This window comes from Medicago sativa, chromosome 1, assembly GCF_051527215.1.
Source record: "Medicago sativa cultivar Bolivia chromosome 1, Bolivia_mono, whole genome shotgun sequence".
Classification (NCBI taxonomy): Eukaryota; Viridiplantae; Streptophyta; class Magnoliopsida; order Fabales; family Fabaceae; genus Medicago; species Medicago sativa.
The window spans coordinates 21,690,267-21,709,570 of NC_140749.1; the positions used below are offsets into that span (position 1 = coordinate 21,690,267).

General features: G+C 38.8%; 2 protein-coding genes across 2 annotated transcripts; both read left to right on the plus strand.

The window, feature by feature from the left end:
* Nucleotides 1-1,018: 1,018 nt before the first annotated feature.
* LOC146953605 (uncharacterized) lies at nucleotides 1,019-6,990 on the plus strand. Its single transcript, XM_085748960.1, has 6 exons — nucleotides 1,019-1,092; nucleotides 1,277-1,390; nucleotides 1,557-1,605; nucleotides 4,894-4,997; nucleotides 6,204-6,463; nucleotides 6,729-6,990. The coding sequence occupies exons 2-5, from the start codon at nucleotides 1,292-1,294 to the stop codon at nucleotides 6,459-6,461; spliced, it is 510 nt and encodes a 169-aa protein (XP_085605086.1). The 5' UTR covers nucleotides 1,019-1,092; nucleotides 1,277-1,291; the 3' UTR covers nucleotides 6,462-6,463; nucleotides 6,729-6,990.
* Nucleotides 6,991-12,388: 5,398 nt separating this feature from the next.
* On the plus strand, nucleotides 12,389-14,556 carry LOC146953606 (uncharacterized). Its single transcript, XM_085741925.1, has 3 exons — nucleotides 12,389-12,706; nucleotides 12,857-14,416; nucleotides 14,545-14,556. Exons 1-3 carry the CDS (start codon nucleotides 12,389-12,391, stop codon nucleotides 14,554-14,556), a joined length of 1,890 nt encoding a protein of 629 aa, XP_085598051.1.
* The last annotated feature ends 4,748 nt before the right edge of the window (nucleotides 14,557-19,304 follow it).

The window sequence follows — 19,304 nt, forward strand, 5'->3', positions numbered from 1 at the left end:
ATTTATTTTGACTTGAATGTTAAAAAACTAAAAAACAGAAAAGAAGTATATATTTTTTATTATAAAAAAATAATAACAAAAACCAATGTCAGTTTAATTTGACTATGGAGAGTTTAAAATATATGAAACAAAAAGCAATAACCATTTCAATAATAATAATAACAGTAACGACGAAGACGATTATGATGATGATGATAATATCTATACTATATATATAAAGAGAATACATAGTTTTGGACATTCTTTTATGCTTCCAATTATACCCATAAACAATTTGTCTTTTTTTTTTTAGTAGTGCCATAAACAATTTCTCTTTTCAACATTACCCTCAATTTTTAATACAAATAGCACATATGATATAACAAATAAATAAGAGTAAATTCAAATATAAAAATAAAAGTGTAACAAACTAGATAACCATATCTATTACTTTTTCATTATCCCAATTATACTTTTAAACAACCTTTTCTATAATAAAGATTGTTGTCACTGTCATTAAAAAGATAAGAATTTAAATTATATTTTTTTGTTATATTGTTGGTGTCTTTAAAATAGATAATCATGTTTTTTTTATTTGTTATAATTTGAAAGAAAAAAAAATCATTCATAGTTTTACTTTTGATCAAAATCAAAATTTTATAAAAAAGCATTATTCATAATTTTCAAACGTTAGTGCAATAATAATAATAATAATAATCTATACTGATATATAAAGAGAATACATCATTTTTGCTGAATTTTTATTGATCAATTTCACTTTCTTACCAATTCTCTTATAAATAGGAAAAAACTTTTATTGATCAATTTCACTTTCTTACCAATTCTCTTATAAATAGGAAAAAACAAAGCACAAATAAATAAAAGAGATTATGATGAACACAGACAGTATCAGATACAATATTTGTATTTTGACTTTGCTTTTTTTTTTTTTTTATAAAGTATTTTGGCTCTCCAATTAGACAAACAAATGCTATTTTACAGAAAAATATTTATAAGATAAGATATTGTCTCCACTATTAAAAACTCTTGCATATTTCCCTCCCCAGGTGCCCAAGCCACATAGACATCTGATTCATTCAAACTCACTATTCTGTATTTTTTCTCACCTCTATCTAGTTTCTGCATGAATTCAAATTCAAACGTGTTTTTTTTGTCAATTCTTCTACCTTTCTCTTTTATTTTTCTTCTTTTAATTTCTCATCTACTCTAATTATTGATTTTCAAAATTGCATTGGTTCAGAATAAATTGACGATCTTATAACTCTTCAAAAATCAGGATTGAGACTTCAAGATGAGTGAGGGGCCCTCAGAACCTCGTCATGTTCCCTTCATTGACCTTGAGGATAGTGATGATGATGTCATTGAATCTTCACCTAGATCTTTTGCTCAGGTTTACGTCCATTTTTTCTCCATTAAACCCTTGTTCATTTAAATCATTAATTTTAGATTATTTAGTATTTAATTTATTATTACTTATACTAAAGTGCTTAATGGATTTAAGATTAATTTGATAGAAATTGATCTTCTTTGTTTAATTTTGTCTTTCCTCATCTTAGGCGAGCGCAAGGAGAAATCGAAGAAGGGTGGGAACTGGCTCGAATTTGGGTAAACACTTTTTGCTATCGAAATCTAATAAATAATTTTGTAGTTCAACTTTCATTATTATTTTCATTATCATTTTGTTGTTGTCAGTTGAAATTATGAAATGTTATATCTGTGTCAACTTTCATTTTTTTTTTTTTAACATTTTTATTATCATTTTGTTGTTTTCAGTTGAAATTATGAAATGTTATATCTGTCACATATGGAAACGATCTTGCTGCACTCACCCAATTATGTTTTTGAAAATATTTATTGTTTGATCATCTGCATGTTGTGTTCATGATTTGGACTCAATTGCAATTTTAAAATGATTTTTTAAACAAGAAAAAGTATTGTAACCTCCGGTTCTAATTATAAGAAAGAACGGATTTTTTTCGATTAATTAAATAATTGATGAATATGATCTATAATATTGATCAGATACATCAATTATTTAATGAAACTAAAAAGTTAAGTGTTTCTTAAAAACAGGACGGGATGAAATATTATATCAATCAGAATTGGTATCTGGAAACACATTTTTTTATAACAAAACTCAATTTCTACAGCATTGTTCACCTTATCTCTGTACGGTAATATATTTTTTTGTCACTATTAATTTTGTTAAAAAGATAATTGTTATTTATATTGTGGCCTATGCGATGTCACTACTTTTTTTATTTTTATAATGTATTATTTATACCATCCGAACTATATGACATCAATTTTTTTTATTTATATTTTTGGTGTTAGCCCTTCAGTTATCAGGGGAGGGCCTTGATATTTTGGAGTTTGACCAGGAAGTAAATAACATCTGACCAAAAATAGTTTCACTTAGGAATCGAACTCAGGTTTTTCTCAATTACTCGTCTTTGGTAGAGCTCATTAACCATTCAACATATTACCCCCATTATGGTATGGGCCAATGTTCAACCCCACATATGTTCCATGTGAATCCTTGCACAAGGTCCATTAGGGTAGTGACCCAAACTGAACACGGGATCACATGTAAATAGTTACCGCAACTTAGTCCGTGTGGCACTAATCTCACAGGCAGCCAAGTGTTCGTAGCTATCCCTAAGGAGTACAACTATTCCTCAAGAACAGCTTTCCAAGTAAAGGTATAATGACCAAAATCCTAAACCTACTTTATAATTAGTCATGGATATTGAGTCGGGTACACTAGCTTTTACCCACATATACCTATCATTCCACGACGCTTACTTACTTGACCATCAGAGTGTTTGGAGGTTAACTACCCACTTATCCTGTAGAAGAAGACTACTGCTGATGGAAGTGCACCAATCAGAGGTCATTCAACATCATCACCGAAGGATCTCAGGTCCAGGATGATCAATGTCAACTTTACTGAGGACCGAACCTAAAACAAATATTTGTATTCCTTTTCCAAAGTGAGATCCCATGGTTCACACACGTTTTTGTCCGACAGTTGTCGATTGGTACACTCCTCAATAAAAAGAAATCAAAATACCCACCCATTTGCTAAATACCCCTTCGGCAGGGGAGCCATTCACCATATCCTCCGTACATAAGAATGGGTCTATCTCCAACATCTCAGGAGCACCTAACCTTCCGGTAACGTCAACCTTCAGCTGAAAGGGGGGCCCAGTTTCCCACTCTATCAATGAGGTTACCAAAGATTTGAAAGAACCTCGATCAAATCCCTCTAGAGAAAGTTAAGTGAAAAGTTATCTCCATAAAAGTACAACGTGCGTTCTCCGTGAAGAAAGAAATACGGATAGCCCTATCCAGGGTTCAACGATATAGATCTGGTTAATGGGACGCATTGCAACCTGATGGTAGTTCAAGCCATGCAACATAATTTACACCAGCCTTCTCACTACTACTGGCCACGCAAAGAGAGGGATCGTTCCCACTACGAGGGTTATGACCTGCAAGGTTTCAACATATCTTGTTCACGATCTTGTGGCTTGGTGAAACTACTTGTGAATTTCGGGAGGGGGGAGTTTCGAAAGACAGTCAATAGTCAATTATTGGTTGTTGGCATCCCATCGATATACAACTGTACCATTAGATGCCCATTTTGGCAACTTTAGGCACGACATTCTAGTCGATTCATGTCAAAATGTGGTACATAGTGATAATGGAGTCGTGGGGAGCACCCTATAACGGGGTCAAAGCGAGGCACAAACTGTTGAAGAATACTCCCTCCGTCCTAAATTATAATAAAAAAGTCTCACTTTCTTTGTCCTAGATTTTAAGCAAAAAAGACCAACTTTTATCAGATTTAATTATGTTATTTCAAAAGATCATCTTTTCCAATGATAAAATAAATGCAAATTGCACTCATTTTGGTCCCCCTTATATTTTCTCAATAACTAATAACAAATGAAAATTGTTTTTGCATCTTTCTATGAAACTTATTCCAAGGATAACACAAGAAACTATATTACAAACTACTGTGTTTTAGTTTTCTTCATTAATGTGAAATGATTTTATTTTATTTTTTTTATAATTTGGGATGGAGGGAGTATATTCACATTTATGCATGGTCTGTCTGTTAAACTGTTGACATGAATAAACAAATGGATAGGGAATTTCATATGGCTAGATGTATTTCCACCAAGAATATTATCAAATTTTCTTGGCTCAATTTGGTGAAGAATAGAATTAAAATTCTGTGTCAAGCGCCAATATTCTTTCATAATATCCTCTTTTAGACATAATAATAATATCCGCCGACAACTTTTTGTTCCTAGATACACACCACCAAGCTTACACATTTAGTATACCATATTTCTTATATTCAGGTTTGCACTCCAAATAGACCCCAAGAAATATTGTCCCATGGAATGAATATATATATATATATATATATATATATACAATAATTTACCTTTAGAAACATGCATATAACTTAGAACCTTCCACTCTACCCTGTTGCAGAGACAATACTCTAAACACATCGGGAATAAATCCAAAGTTGCCAACAAAGCCGTTCATAAATTGTAGTTATGTAAATACTTTGCAGAAAAAAAAATATAACCACACCAAACCGGCTTATGATGTTAGGATTCCTCCAATTGTAAATACTTTGTCAGGTCATTTCGTATCTTATGTGAGACTATTTAACATACTTCATGAGTAAATGGATCAATACATGTATTTAGTTTTTTTAATACAACATATCAATGGACGTTGCTTTGTATTTCAAAACTTTTATTAATATATGGAGACTTTTCGTGATTCTTGTATTGAAATTTCTCATTTTATTATCCTCTTTAATACTATTGTCATTTGAAATAGCTCTTTTGTTCATGATTATTGCAGGAAGTCAAACCATACCAACTTATGCTATGCGCACAAGAGAGCAACGCAGAATCGAACCAATTGCTGATGTTTATATAAATTTGGAAGTCAATACTGGTGGGGAGGTAATACAATTCTTATCTTCTTCTCTCAATTAAAATGTTTATATGAACCTTATAACTCGTGCACTTATTGATCATGTGAACTTGAAGATGTTGTTATCTACTTCCTCTGTCGTATTTTGATTGTTGCTTTAAGCAAAAATAATTATAATTTACAAAATCTAGAAAGAATTTAAAATATCTTCATTATACACTTGACCATTCAATACACCGAGCGGCAATATTAGTCGTAATAGCAGGGCTGTATCCGAGACAAGGCGAGGAGGGCGACCGTCCTAGACCCCAAAAAATAAATTCATAATTTGGGGCCCAAAATATAAAATTAAGGGTTCATTAAGTTAAAAAAATAATAATTAGGGAATGCTAAAACCATATACATTTTAATTGAAAAAAGGACATATTAGAGAATTGAATATCACATTTCCTAACGTAATAAAAACTATCATCTTCGAGAAAATTATTTTCACACATTAGGAATTCAAATTTTTCTTTTATATATACTTATTAGTTAGATCCAAATTGTAGGTTCATCCGTAGGCCACCAGCATCTGAGAAACGGCCCTGCGTAATAGTGGTAGATATTATTTTATTATGGAATAAATTATACTCCCTCCGTTTCAAAATGAGTGTCGCTTTAGCCAAAAAAAATTGTTTCAAAATGAATGTCGCTTTCAGTTTCCAATGCAATAATAACTTTTTCTTTTCAATTGTACCCTCCAATTAATACTCTGCACACTACTTCCAAAGTATTACTTTTAAAACTAACCATTAGTTAATAAGGATAATTTGGTAAAATAACCATTATCTTTCTTTTAATCATTGCATTTCTTAATATGTGTGTAAACACCTAAAACGACACTCATTTTGAAACGGAGGGAGTATGATATATCAACAGTATATCAAAAGTATACGAGTCATGCTAACCGGTGTGTGTCCCGAGAGCACCGGCTAAAGAAGCCAAAAAAATAGAAGGTTTTAAGTTGAAAATAACACTTTTTTAGACTTTTGAGACGTTGACTGCACAACTTCTAATGTCATATCACTGTATTTAGTTCTTTATCCTGTGCGAAAGGGGCACCGATTAGCATTTCCTATAGTATATTTTTCCAGTCATTGATGTATAAAAATATTCCTTAACCAGATGAACATGCATTTTATGGCAGTGGTTTATTGGTGTTTAAATGTCTAACTTGAATATTTCTTTTACAGGCTGAGAATGCCAAAAATTCAGCTGAAACTAAGAAGGAAGCCTTAGAGCCTAATATTGAAGCATCTGAACCTCCAGAGGAACCTAGATGCCCAATATGTATGGATCCTTTTGTGGAAGAAATGACAACAAGGTGTGGACATATTTTTTGCAAGAATTGCATCAAAAATGTAATAAGAATACAAGGAAAATGCCCTACTTGTAGGAAAAAGGTCACTTCAAGACAGCTAATAAAGGTGTTTCTTCCATCTTTCGGTTGAAGGTATGACCCTAATTTATAAGTTGGCATTGTAGTTTATCAGGACATAACTGAATTGATTTTTGTTTTTGATATTCATCTTATGGATAAATCATAATTCAAACATAAGATTGTGATCCTACTATTATAAATTATTAGGATGTGAAACAATTTGCAACTGGTAATTGAAGTGCCTTTATGTAGTTTTACTTTATAGATGCAACAAGTTGTTCTAGAAAAAATTTCAATTACCATAATCTCATTTTGTTTTTATTTGTCTAATCAATAGAATCATCTAAGCTGTGTTGCGGAAAATTGGAAATCCAGTGTGCTGCTTTGGAGATTGTTGAGTGATTATATTATTTCTATTAAGTTCCTTGTAGTAGATGTTTCAAAATTATCATGTACCAGATTTTGGCATTCATTTGTCATATTCACAGTTTTTCTTTTCTTTTCTTTTTTGACAAATTTGTCACATGTCACATGCTTACTTAAAAAGGTTTGCTGGGTACAATTGGATGCTCAATAACTTAGTTGGTAAATTCTTGATACCCATCTGGATTGGCATGATACAAATGGTAGATTTAGAAAGTAATTTTCACATAGCTATTAAGCAAATTATAATTCATAACACATTTGACTAATTACCAAGTTACCGTTGGAACATTAGTGTGAAGTTGGAAGGAAATTGAAAGTTTTAAAGATTAAACAGCAAGTCATGAGACTTTGAACTATAGTTTTGTGAATTAAATAAAATCGAGTGTGGGAGGTCCTACATAGAATAGAACATACAAATTAGTAGTGTTTATATTATGGTATTTGATGATAACTTTGTCAAGTGCACCAAACCGTAGCAATAATAAATTGATAAGTTATCATTGTCAAGTGCACCAAACCCTAGGAATAATAAATTGATAAGTTATTGTCTCCACATGAATTGTCGTTCAACTTTGCGATTTACTAAACTTATTGAATTAAAAACAGTAAAGGAGTTTATGATGTTTGCAAGTTTGATTGATTGCATAATATGAGATTATATTTTGGTTGATTTAGATTTTTAATGGTGATTAGGTTTTGCTTGAATCCCCTGTGTCTTCTTTTTTGGATCAACAAATGTTTTGAAATTAGTTATAACCTAGACTTGATCATAAACGATGATTCTGATTTGACCATGATAAATTGGTGGGATGCTCCTGTATTTGTGCATAGACAAAGGCTATACTTTTTGGCTTTCCTTTAAGATGAATTATATCATAATGTCATACCTAAATTCAATAATCAGATTAAAGATAATCAAGCAATTCCTAAAGTTCTTGTTCAAGTGAGATCAAGATAGTCAGTCATATACGCAAACCTACATATTAGGTTATAATCAAGTTGAAAAGCATTATAACGACCGGAACAAATAAAAATTATATAAGACTATGATCTTAAGTGAATAAAGATTTTCATCAATTGAATCAATACTGTAGAACAATTGGGAGGTAGAAACCCTTCTTTAATGCTCTAGATGTCTTCTTTTATGATATTTCCTCGACTTTTCAATGAATTACAGTGTGTGCAAGGGTCTCGTTTTATAGTCATCTTTCCATTTAGCTTTAAGTGAGAATTCTAAGCTGTTTCCCCTGATTCAGCTTTAAAAACAGGTTGGAACACAAAATACTCTACTAGTATGTGTGTGGTGCTTTTACCCATCCACCTTGGCACTTTAGGCAGCCCCCAGGGCTTTGAAACTCCCCCACAAGGCTGAACATTGTAGATTTTTTGTCTTTCTTCGCGCGTTCTTCCGTCTTTAGATGCCTTGGGACTTGATATAAATTAACCTAACTTGTATTATCTTCCAAAACCTTCCAAGCTACATTAATCTTCATTCTTCAACATCTACAATCATTCGTGTGGTGTCTTGTTTTACCAAATTACATAATTTATCAATAAAAATACTCAAAACACCTATGGAGTTGCTTGTTGCATGATTAGGAAAGAAACTGAATTACAATGACTCAAATGAAAAGAATATAAAATATCTCTCAAACCATGAACAACTCCTCTAAATTATCTCAAATTATCTTCAAATGCATATTTAACTAACTAAAAGCATAGCCTAAAATATCATATATTGCTCTCTCATCACAACCAGAAAATTAAACTGTTGTTTGTCTACAAGTAACAAAACAGAAACAAGTCATAATATGCATAAAATTTTCAAATTACATACCTTTTAGAAGAGGGTGCTCAAATCATTATTCATCCCATTCCTAGCTTTGACTAACTTACCACATTCTCTCAAACGAGGCATACCTACAGAAGATAATCAACTTTCAATCATACAAAATTCCAATTATTATCTTCCTAAAACCAGTAGGGATGGTCAGGGCATTTCCCACTCCATTCAACATGTTTATTCATCTTTCTATGAACTTGAGGCAATTATAAACATTCGTTCAAAGTTAAGTATTTATCATACACACTCTAAAAGTCTTTTCAAGGTTATAATGTGGCTGAGGTTATATAGGTGTAATATATTTAGGAAAGTAGGCTAAAAATAAATTGGAGTTAGATTGACTACGGATTCCCTAAACAATAGAGCACTTCCTTTAACCTTCATCTTTGTTCCAAAACAACAATCAGGTACTAGTAGAACTACTTATTATTTTTCTGTGTTTTATAAGAGACAGAAGTTTTGTTCTTGGCTCTTGCACTACAAGAATTTTTCCTTTTACTGGCGGAATTAAACCCTCACTAATGCAAAAATTCCCTCAGTAATGCACATTACTGGCGGGTTGGTGTCCCTCAGTAATACTGGCGTCAGTAATGTTACTGACGGATTTTTCCCTCAGTAATGGAGATGTAGTCATGACAAAGCATTACTGAGGGATTATTCCGTCAGTAATTACTGACGGATTAATCCCTCAGTAATGTTCCAACCTGATCCGTCCAAGTATCATTGACGGATTTATCCGCCAGTAATGTTTATGCAGATCTGCATTACTGACAGAAATTTTCATCAGTAAAGTACTTCACACTTTTTTTTGTTGATACTTTCCCACATTTTTATTTTAATTAAAGAAATATAATCATTTAAACATAACTAAATTAAAGAAGTATAATTGTAATTTATTAAGACACAAATTAATTAAATGACATATCATCAAAATATTCGTACAATGCATAAATAATTTTCGTACAAAATCATAAATATTTCAATAACATTCGTACAATCTAACGAATTAACAGATTAAACTAATTATCATAATATTTGGGCATATTCGATCCCAATCTCCCTTTTGATGATCTCCCGCTCCTATTTTCTCCTCTCGCCGTATTTTGGAGATTTTCTTGCGAAGCATGATCCATATAATTAAAATTTTCATAGTATCATGCTGACTTCGAAAAGCTTCAATAAATGCTCTCATGGTGGTCTGTACATATATTCAAAATTAAATAAATATAGTAAGTTATCGTATGGCAAACATTATTAAGGTTAAGCTTGTGAAAGAAACACACAACTCACAGTGCAAGAAATACACATAATAAACAATACAAATAAGGCAAACCACCTAATTGATCTTATAAATTAGAGAATAAAAATTGATCTTATAATTAGAGAACGAGGTAGTGATAGTTATTTAACCCTCTAACGTGAAATATATCGCCCGGCGTCCACCTGCAATTTGTTCATGTTTTTAGTAGAAAACCCAAACTGAATTAAAAAGTGGGAGGGCATCCAAAGATTGGTGTCATTTTTCTGTCCACGGCATTACCTTCCCCCGAAACAATTTATAGAACCATTGGCTAGAATCAAAGACTATCAAAATTATAGATTCAATTGCAATTTACCAATTTCTAGATTCAAATTGTTTTAGTTGAATTCTCAATACAGTGGGCAAATCAATTGCGATTTACCAATTTCTAGCTTCAAATTAAAATTCATCTATGCGCACACAGACACACAAGAAAAGAAAGTGGGATAAAAAATAAGAATCACATGGTACCTATTCCATTGATGGCATGGTATGTCCAGCCTTCTTCCACAATAACTCTGCATAACTCTGCCGCGTCCATGTAAAGAACACGGACACATCACTAAACAATCTGCAATTTTGCACTTGTTAACAAATAGGTTGATCTTCAAACACTTTGTCCTAATATCCCAAGCTATAATTTCCAAACTTCCTCTCACTATATCATTGTCTCAGTCTTCTTCACAACCTTATCCCTTCATGCAACATATTAGCATTATAGCGATCTGCAACACTTTATTCTGCTGACACACAATCTGCACCACTTAACCATGTATGAGAAAAAAATGACATCTTTAAAGAAACTTGTTAAAATGATAACTTTGAAATTACAAAATGGAACAATTCACAAATAGTCTGAAGAATAAAATCCAAAAGAGGTCATGAACTTAATTATATATAAGTATAAAAAGTTCATTTGCATGTGAATATGTGATGGAACAAGTGTAACACTTCCTTACCTACGTATATACCAGATAATCATATTAAACAAAAGGCCCCAAAAACAATAAGAGTTAGTGAAAGAAAAACCAATTATATCACAAATAGAGAACTACAAAGACATCTTCTGATTAAACTAGTTATGTGTGTACAGAAATAAATCATATATCCAAATCTAAAAAATTCTCTAATCTCCGATCCCAAATTCACTTGATTTTATTTTTCTATTTCCTTCTGGGTTTAGAATTGAACCACTCATTTGATTCCAAGCCCTTGTGTTCTGGACCGGCCAAAGAGATTCTTGGCCCATTTACTTAGGCCCAATATCATTCAAAGCCCAAACTCCACGTTTGGCATTATTGCTCACAACGTACCCCCTCGCCTGAAGGGGGGTGCACGAAGCAAAGAGACCGGTTCAAACGAACCCCAACGTCTCTCTTGCACGTTGTGCACGTTCCCGCAATAAAATCTTTGGCGGTTACACTTCTCACGATTTCGTAACCGCCAGAGCCAAATGTGCCTCCTTAACAGCTCTGCAGCCCTCCACCTCTATAAATAGGGGACTCACCGCAGTCCCCAAGGTAGAACTCTATCTCCTTCTAAAACCCTCACTCTCTGATCTCTACTGACTTGAGCGTCAGAGTGCCTGCAGGTACACACCCCCCATCCGCTCCAAGAAGCATCCTGACGCATTCCACCACCGTCACAACCACCGCATTCAAAGCACCGGCAGTCTCCTTCTGATCAGGTACGATCAGTGGCGCCGTCTGTGGGAAATCACAAGCTTCCCCGTTTTTATCCCTAAAAACCAAAGCTTTCACAAAAAACTACCTTGGCTGCCAACGGTGCCAAATCCCAGCTACGAAGTGAGGTGCGTATTCCTCAACAGGATGGCGTAACATCCTCACCTTCACCTGTGGATACACCCAGGGAGGACCCAACTCAGGTACTTCCTATCCAACAAAGGCCTTTGCTAGGTCCCATCCGCCCTGCAGAGACGCCAGAAGACGCAGCGTGAACCGGCGTACTCATCAGCAACCTGATCCGCACGGTTCAACGACAAACGTCGTTAATCGAGGAACAAAACCGCCGGCTAATGGATCTGGAACAAGCACGTCCGACAGTCCAAACCCGGCGATCTCTCTCCCCAATGCGTAACAGAAGAGGAGGGAGCCCCGACCGGTCACGTTCCAGATCCCCTCGACATTCGGCGAGCATTGGATCTCCATCCTACTCCCGGAGGTCGACAAGAAGGTCCCCCCGACGGTCTCCACCAAGGAGATCCCCTCCCAGAAGGGCCCCGTCGCGAAGATCCCCTATGCGCCGCACTCCACCCAGGAGGTCTCCACCCAGGCGCAATAAATTCTCCCGGTCACCTTCCAGTTCACTGGACACCCGTGATACCCGAACCGATCGTAATGCTTATGGTCCATTCACACGGCGCATCCGGGAAGCTCCTATCCCTCGCGAAATGGAAAATCCGCCGTAAATGGACTCGTACGATGGAACTACCGATCCGGATGAGCACATTGAGAACATCGAAGCAGTTCTCACTTACCGATCGGTGCGGGGCTCCGTTAAATGCAAGCTCTTCGTCATAACTCTGAGGCGAGGAGCCGTTACGTGGTTCAAGAACTTGAGGAGAAACTCCATCGACTCTTGGAGCGACCTCTGCAACGAGTTTACCACCCACTTCACCGCGTCAAGGACGCAACTAAAAACGGTGGCTTCCCTCGAAGCCATCGTCCAAGGAAGAAGCGAACCTCTCCGAGACTACATCGAGAGGTTCAACAAAGAAGCCGTCCAGGTCCGGGGCGCAAATGAGACAATGAAGCTATACCTCATTGCCAAAGGCCTACGCGACGAGACGGACGTCAAGAAAGCTGTCCTCCTGGATCGCCCAAGGACTCTCAATGAGTTCCTAGCGATCCCCAAGATCTACATCGCCTACGAATAGGCTTTGTACGCGGACAACCTCAACAAGGTCAGGAAGGAGGAACCTGCTGCTGAATCCTCCAAAAAGCCCTTCCATGAGAAAAAGAGGGAAGGCAAAGCTGCTCGCGAAAGCAAGGGACCAAACAGTCACTTCACCGAGTACACTCCACTGGCTATGTCAAGGGAGAAAATCCTCTCCGAGATCGCTGTAGCCGATCTAACAGAAGTCGGCATTGAGCCGCCAAAGGCTCCAACTCAGGAGATAAAGGGAGTCGACAAAACAAAATACTGTCGGTTCCACAAGTGCCACGGACACACAACCGACGACTGCATCCATCTGAAGGACCCCATCGAACTCCTCATCCAAAGGGGTCGACTCAAACAATACGTGAAAAATCCAGAATTAGAAAGGAAAGCTGTCGATCTTGTCGGTGACAGTTCTGAACCTGGCCGGACCATCGCCATGTCCGTGGAACATCTAGGTGATTTCCCAGACAACGTGGAAATCACCCCCTATTCATGCACCTGGGAACAGTTTCCTACTGCCAACATCGTCACTGGAAGGACGCTGAACATTTCCATGGGCAGCATGAAGAGGAAGTTCCAGGAGCTCATGGACATCAACACTATGGCCCCATCCGTCCGAGGAGGAAGGCCACCCTTGGCTTTCTATGACTCCGAACTGCCTGGTGGAGCTTCAAATTCTGCCATCCCTTTGCTCGTGCGAGCATCGATGGTCAATGCAGATGTCCGACAAGTCCTGATAGACACAGGGGCCTCATGCGACATCATGTACACCAGCCTGTTCAGAACTCTTCAACTGACGGAGAAAAACCTTTCTCCCTACGTTGGGGATGAACTCTATGGCTTCAACGGCTCATCCACTCAACCATGGGGGTACGTGGAGCTACTGGTCACCTTCGGCGAAGAGGAGGCCAAAAAGACAATAAAGATCCCATTCCTGGTGATCGACTGCCAGTCTCTCTACAATTGCATTATAGGGAGAACTGGGCTCGCCCAGCTAGGGGCCGCATGTTCAACCGCTCATCTGAAGTTGAAATACCATGCGAAAGACGGCAACATTGCCTCACTCAGCGGAGACATTGAAGCTGCAAGAAGATGTTTCCTCCAAGCCAACAAAACCCAGAACTCGGTTTCCCAACCCAGTAAACCTGCTGAGGACAAAGGGAAAGCTGCTGCGAGTACCCTGGACGCCAACTTGGTCGAACTTGACCCCAGGTTCACCAAGGAGGACCTGAAGGAACAAAAACGGGAGAATAAGGATCCGCTCAACGCGAAACTTCTTCGACCTGTTCCTGATGGTGAATTCGAGCTGGTCCCGTTCGGCAACGACCTCTCGAAGAACTTCAAGATTGGCAAGGATCTCCCCGAACTTGTCAAGAACCAGCTGGTCGCCTGCCTCAGGGAAAACGCTGACCTGTTCGCCTGGAGCGTAGCTGACATGCCCGAAATCGACCCTAGCGTCGCCTGTCACCAACTTACTGTGGATCCCGGAGTTAGTGTTGTAGCCCAGCATCGTAGGAAGCAGTCTCCCAAGAAGTCAGAGGCTGCAGAAAAAGCTGTAAAAGACCTCCTAGAGGCAAAGTTTATTTCCGAGGCCAAATACACTACCTGGCTCTCCAATGTTGTACTTGTCAAAAAATCTAATGGAAAATGGCGTATGTGTGTTGACTATACCAATCTTAATAGGGCCTGCCCTGAAGACGCATATCCTCTTCCTAACATCGACAAACTCGTTGATAATTCCTCTGGCTATAAACTTTTATTCTTCATGGACGCCTATTCTGGGTACAACCAGATACCCATGGCTGAAGAAGATAAAATGAAAACAGCCTTCATGACCGAATCAGGGAACTATTACTACAACGTAATGCCCTTCGGTCTACGAAACGCGGGGGCTACTTATCAACGGATGATGAACAGAGTTTACGACAAGGCACTTCTGGGCGACATTCTAGAGGTTTACATGGACGACATGATCGTAAAATCCCAACAAGAGGTGGATCATGCCGCTCATCTCAAAAGAGTGTTCGAGCAAACTCGGAAATACAACATGAGACTCAACCCAGAAAAATGCACGTTCGGAGTCCAAGAGGGTAAATTCCTCGGTTTCTATCTTACGGAAAGAGGAATTGAAGCAAATCCAGACAAATGCCGCGCATTTACTGAGCTTCCAACACCCCACTCCAAAAAGTGCATCCAAACACTCAACGAAATACTGACCGCTCTCTCCAGGTTCGTGGCCAAGTCCGCTCATTAAGCACTTCCTTTCTTCAAACTCTTGAGGAAAGAAACGAAGTTCGAATGGACTGACGAGGTCAAAGCTGCCTTACAGCGCCTCAAAGAAACGCTTTCTGCGCCACCAGTGCTATCACGACCAGATCAAGGTGAAGTACTGTACCTATATCTCTCGGTTTCCTCTGACGCGGTAAGCGCCGTCCTCATCAGAGAAACGACGGAGGGGCAGAAACCAGTATACTTCACCAGCAAAGCATTGTTGGGACCTGAAACAAGGTACCAAAGGATCGAAAAGGTGGCCTTCGCACTCCTCACCGCAGCCAGAAGACTAAGGCAGTACTTCCTAGCGCACACGGTGGTAGTCCGGACGACCAACCCATCAGGCAGATCCTGGGTCGTCCAGACGTGGCTGGTCGGATGATGAAATGGTCACTCGAGCTATCCGAGTTCGACATTCATTACGAATCCAGAAAGGCACTAAAGGCTCAGGTGTTCGCCGATTTTCTCGCCGAAATGACTTTCCCAGCTGAGGAAAGCCCTGAAGAATGGACCGTCTTTGTAGATGGATCATCTAACGCCAAGGGAAGCGGAGCCGAAATAATCATCGAAGACAACAAAGGTATCGTTGTCGAAATTTCCCTCGCTTTGTCTTTTCCTGTTACAAATAACACTGCAGAATACGAAGCCTTCCTAGCTGGCTTGCGAACCGCCAAAAACATGGGGGCCACAAGGGTGAAATTTTTTACCGACTCGCAACTAGTGGCTTCCCAAGTCACAGGAGAGTTCCAGGTAAAAGAAGACCACCTCCAAAAGTACGTCCAGTTAGTACTAGAGAAAATGAAAGAATTCGACGCCGTAGAAGTAATTCACGTTCCCCGCGAACAGAATACTCGGGCAGACATTCTTTCGAAACTCGCAAGTACACGAACTGCGAACGGAAACAAGACAGTAATACAAGAGGTCCTCGGCGAGCCAAGCATCCAGAATAGAGGGACTCTACATCAAGAGGTCAACTCGATCATCGGACTGGAAGATTGGAGGGGACCCATCTCTCTATACCTAGAGAATGGCGAGCTCCCGACCGATCAGCAAGAACAGACAAGGTTGAAACGGAGGGCCTGCTCATTCACTTTAGTGGAAGGAACCATGTACAAAAGAGGTTTCAATATTCCACTAATTAAGTGCCTAGGACCCAACGAGACCCAAGAAGTCCTCGCCGACATCCACGACGGCATCTGCGGACAACATCTTGGTGCAAAAGCTCTCGGAAAAAAGGCCCTACGAGCAGGATACTACTGGCCTACCATGCTGAAAGACGCCCAAGACTATGTGAACCTCTGCGATAAATGCCAGCGACACGGGGAGATGCACCTAGCACCCCATGCTGATCTAACGTCCTTGGTCTCACCTTGGCCTATCGCATGGTGGGGCATCGACCTTCTGGGACCATTCCCCAAAGCCGCTGGGCAACTAAAATATCTGGTCGTCGCAATCGACTACTCAACCAAATGGATCGAAGCAGAACCATTGGCGAAAATCGCAGCTAAAAACGTACTCCGCTTCTTCAAGAGAAACATCTTAGCAAGATTCGGAGTGCCAGCATTAGTGATATCCGACAATGGTACACAGTTCACGGACCAACGGTTCCAGGACTACTTAAGGAATATCGGCATCAAGCAAAGCTTCACCTCCGTCGAACACCCTCAAGCCAACGGCCTCGCTGAGGCTGCAAATAGGGTAGTTCTGTGAGGAATATGAAGGAGGCTAGATGCGACCAAAACACAGTGGGCGGAGGAATTACACGCAATCCTCTGGGCCTACAGAACTACTCCCTATTCCACAACTGGCGAGTCACCTTTTCGACTCACGTACGGGACAGAAGCGGTCTTACCCATTGAGCTAACCGAACTCACAAGGTGTACGGACGCCAGCGCTAACTTCCCGGCCAACACGGCAAATCTACGTGAAGAACTCGAATTCGTCGACGAAGTCAGGATAGGGGCAACCTTGAGAGAGGCAGCACTAAAACAGAAAATAGTTGCTCGCCACAGCAAGAAAGTCATCAAAAGAGAATTCGAAGTAGGCGACCTCGTCCTCCGGCGAAACCAGAAGGACTCCGAAGAAGGGAAGCTCGCCGCCGACTGGGACGGCCCCTTCAGGATCCGGATGAAGACCGAGACAGGAGCTTACGGACTCGAAGACCTCCATCAAAATGCAATTCCAAGGACTTGGAATGCAGAAAAACTCAAAAAGTACTACACTTAGATGGCAAACAACGCCAACTCACTCTAATGTATGTACTTAGTTCGATACAACGAACTCATCGCTCCCCGTCGAGCAAATAAACGGAATAGGAAAGTCGTGCCACTCTGAATCCAAAAAGAAAAAGGATGAGAGGATTTTACATAACAAATTCTCTTACTCCTCAGTATGTACGCTTACCGCTGCGACATCACTGCTCGGCATGTTAGGTAGAACCCCAGCTCGCGATGGGTGTTTCACGCCTCAGTGGAGGGAACTTAGAAAAATTTCTCTCGTTCATCCGCTGTTACACGTCCATAACTTTGGACACACATTCAGATAAACAATCTCTTCGATGTGAAAACACTTCTAACTAATACTCCGCGTAAACAGTTAGAAAACTTCTTGCATGAGCTCTTCCTTGCAAAACTACGCAAAGGTAAAAACTTTCCAAGCGAAGTCGATTATTACCTGGAAAGCAAAAGGCACAACTTTGATTTCATCAAGTCAAAGCTACCAAACGTCGGGCGGTCGTACAAGACTCTCCAGTCGTTAACTCACTTCGTCGAAATAATGACTGCGGGGGGGGGGGGGGGGGGGGGGGGGGGTAGCCCGTCCTGCTACACTCAACTTAAAGAGCTTTGCGATCCAAAAGCAGACAAGTTCGAAAGTTGAACAACTAGGAGCACACGAATTATTGCAATCTGTCAAAAACACAAGGCAGATAGATAATCCGCTCTTGACAGCAGCTAAGAGCGTACGAATTATTACAGTCTGTCAAACATACAAGATAGATAGATAATTCGCTCTCAACAAATACTTCAAGCAGTAGTAAAGCCTCACGCAACGAGCATGCAAAATTCAAAACATTGTACTTAAAAGTAAAACATACAGAAACAAGTATAATTGAGAATGAAACAATCATATTATAAGGTGCTAAAACCACTAAGGGTGCACAATGTCATTACAAGTTGGTTGTTGAACAAGAGATTAATTACATGGCCTCATCAGACCTGGGCTTCATCAACACGCCCGTTGATAGACGTTTGGCAAGTGCACCAAATACTATCGAAGTAGTAAAAATATCGATCCCACGAGGACTGTTTTAACTTCAATAATTCAATTGCGTTATAAGAATAGGATGTGTAAAAGTTTATTTTGATTTGCCACTAGGCGGTAGATTTGGTTTGATTTTAATTAAATCAAGTAACAGAAAATAAAGATTTGGTTAAGAAAATATGGGAGAGATGAGATCAGATCCGTCGAATCCTCTAAGTTCCCCTAATTGGTCTACTGCACCTATTTGTTATGAACCCTCTTCTAGTTTACGATGACTAACAAGTTAGCCCTAATCAATCCCTTGAGTTAGGACCCTCTTCTTAAACTACAGCCCCTAATTCCTTAGGTGGTCTAATAATTCTTGAAGGTTTTACCGAACGTTAACCTATTATCACTAACAAACGATTATCTATTCCTAGACTAACCCTGTTTATTAGAACAATTCAATTAGGTCTAAGTTTAAAGCCATGGTCAGTGGTCATTCATTCTCACGAAATCAAGTTATATGTGATCAAGATATAAAAAGCATTAAGAACAATTGAATTGAATAAACTAGAATTGAATTCATAAACAAAATAGAGTTTCACAGCAACATGTGTCAATTAGGGTTACAAAGATTCATCTCGGTTCTAATCTCTAAGAGATTTAGCTACTCATAATCGAGTTTACAAATAGCATAATCAATGAAATAATTAAAACATACATGAATTGGTCAAAGGATGAAGAAATCGTCCTTCTAGCCGTCTCCGATGTCTCAAAATCGCACTTTGCTCTCCAAAATCGTAACCCTTGTTCTTCTGGCTGAGTGCAGTATTTATAGAAGTCATGGGCCTGACCCGTCAAAATCGCGCCGCGCCATGTATATAGGCGTGCCGCGATTTGCCTCAAACAGGGAGGATGTAATTTTGCTT

Bases quoted from the DNA above. Each gene is read 5' to 3' on its own strand.
- LOC146953606 (XM_085741925.1), top strand. From the start codon at position 12,389: ATGGACTCGTACGATGGAACTACCGATCCGGATGAGCACATTGAGAAC. The intron at 12,707-12,856 runs GTCCGGGGCGCA...GCCTACGAATAG, and splicing joins TCAACAAAGAAGCCGTCCAG to GCTTTGTACGCGGACAACCT.
- LOC146953605 (XM_085748960.1), top strand. From the start codon at position 1,292: ATGAGTGAGGGGCCCTCAGAACCTCGTCATGTTCCCTTCATTGACCTT. The intron at 1,606-4,893 runs GTAAACACTTTT...TGATTATTGCAG, and splicing joins GGGAACTGGCTCGAATTTGG to GAAGTCAAACCATACCAACT. The intron at 4,998-6,203 runs GTAATACAATTC...TTTCTTTTACAG, and splicing joins AAGTCAATACTGGTGGGGAG to GCTGAGAATGCCAAAAATTC.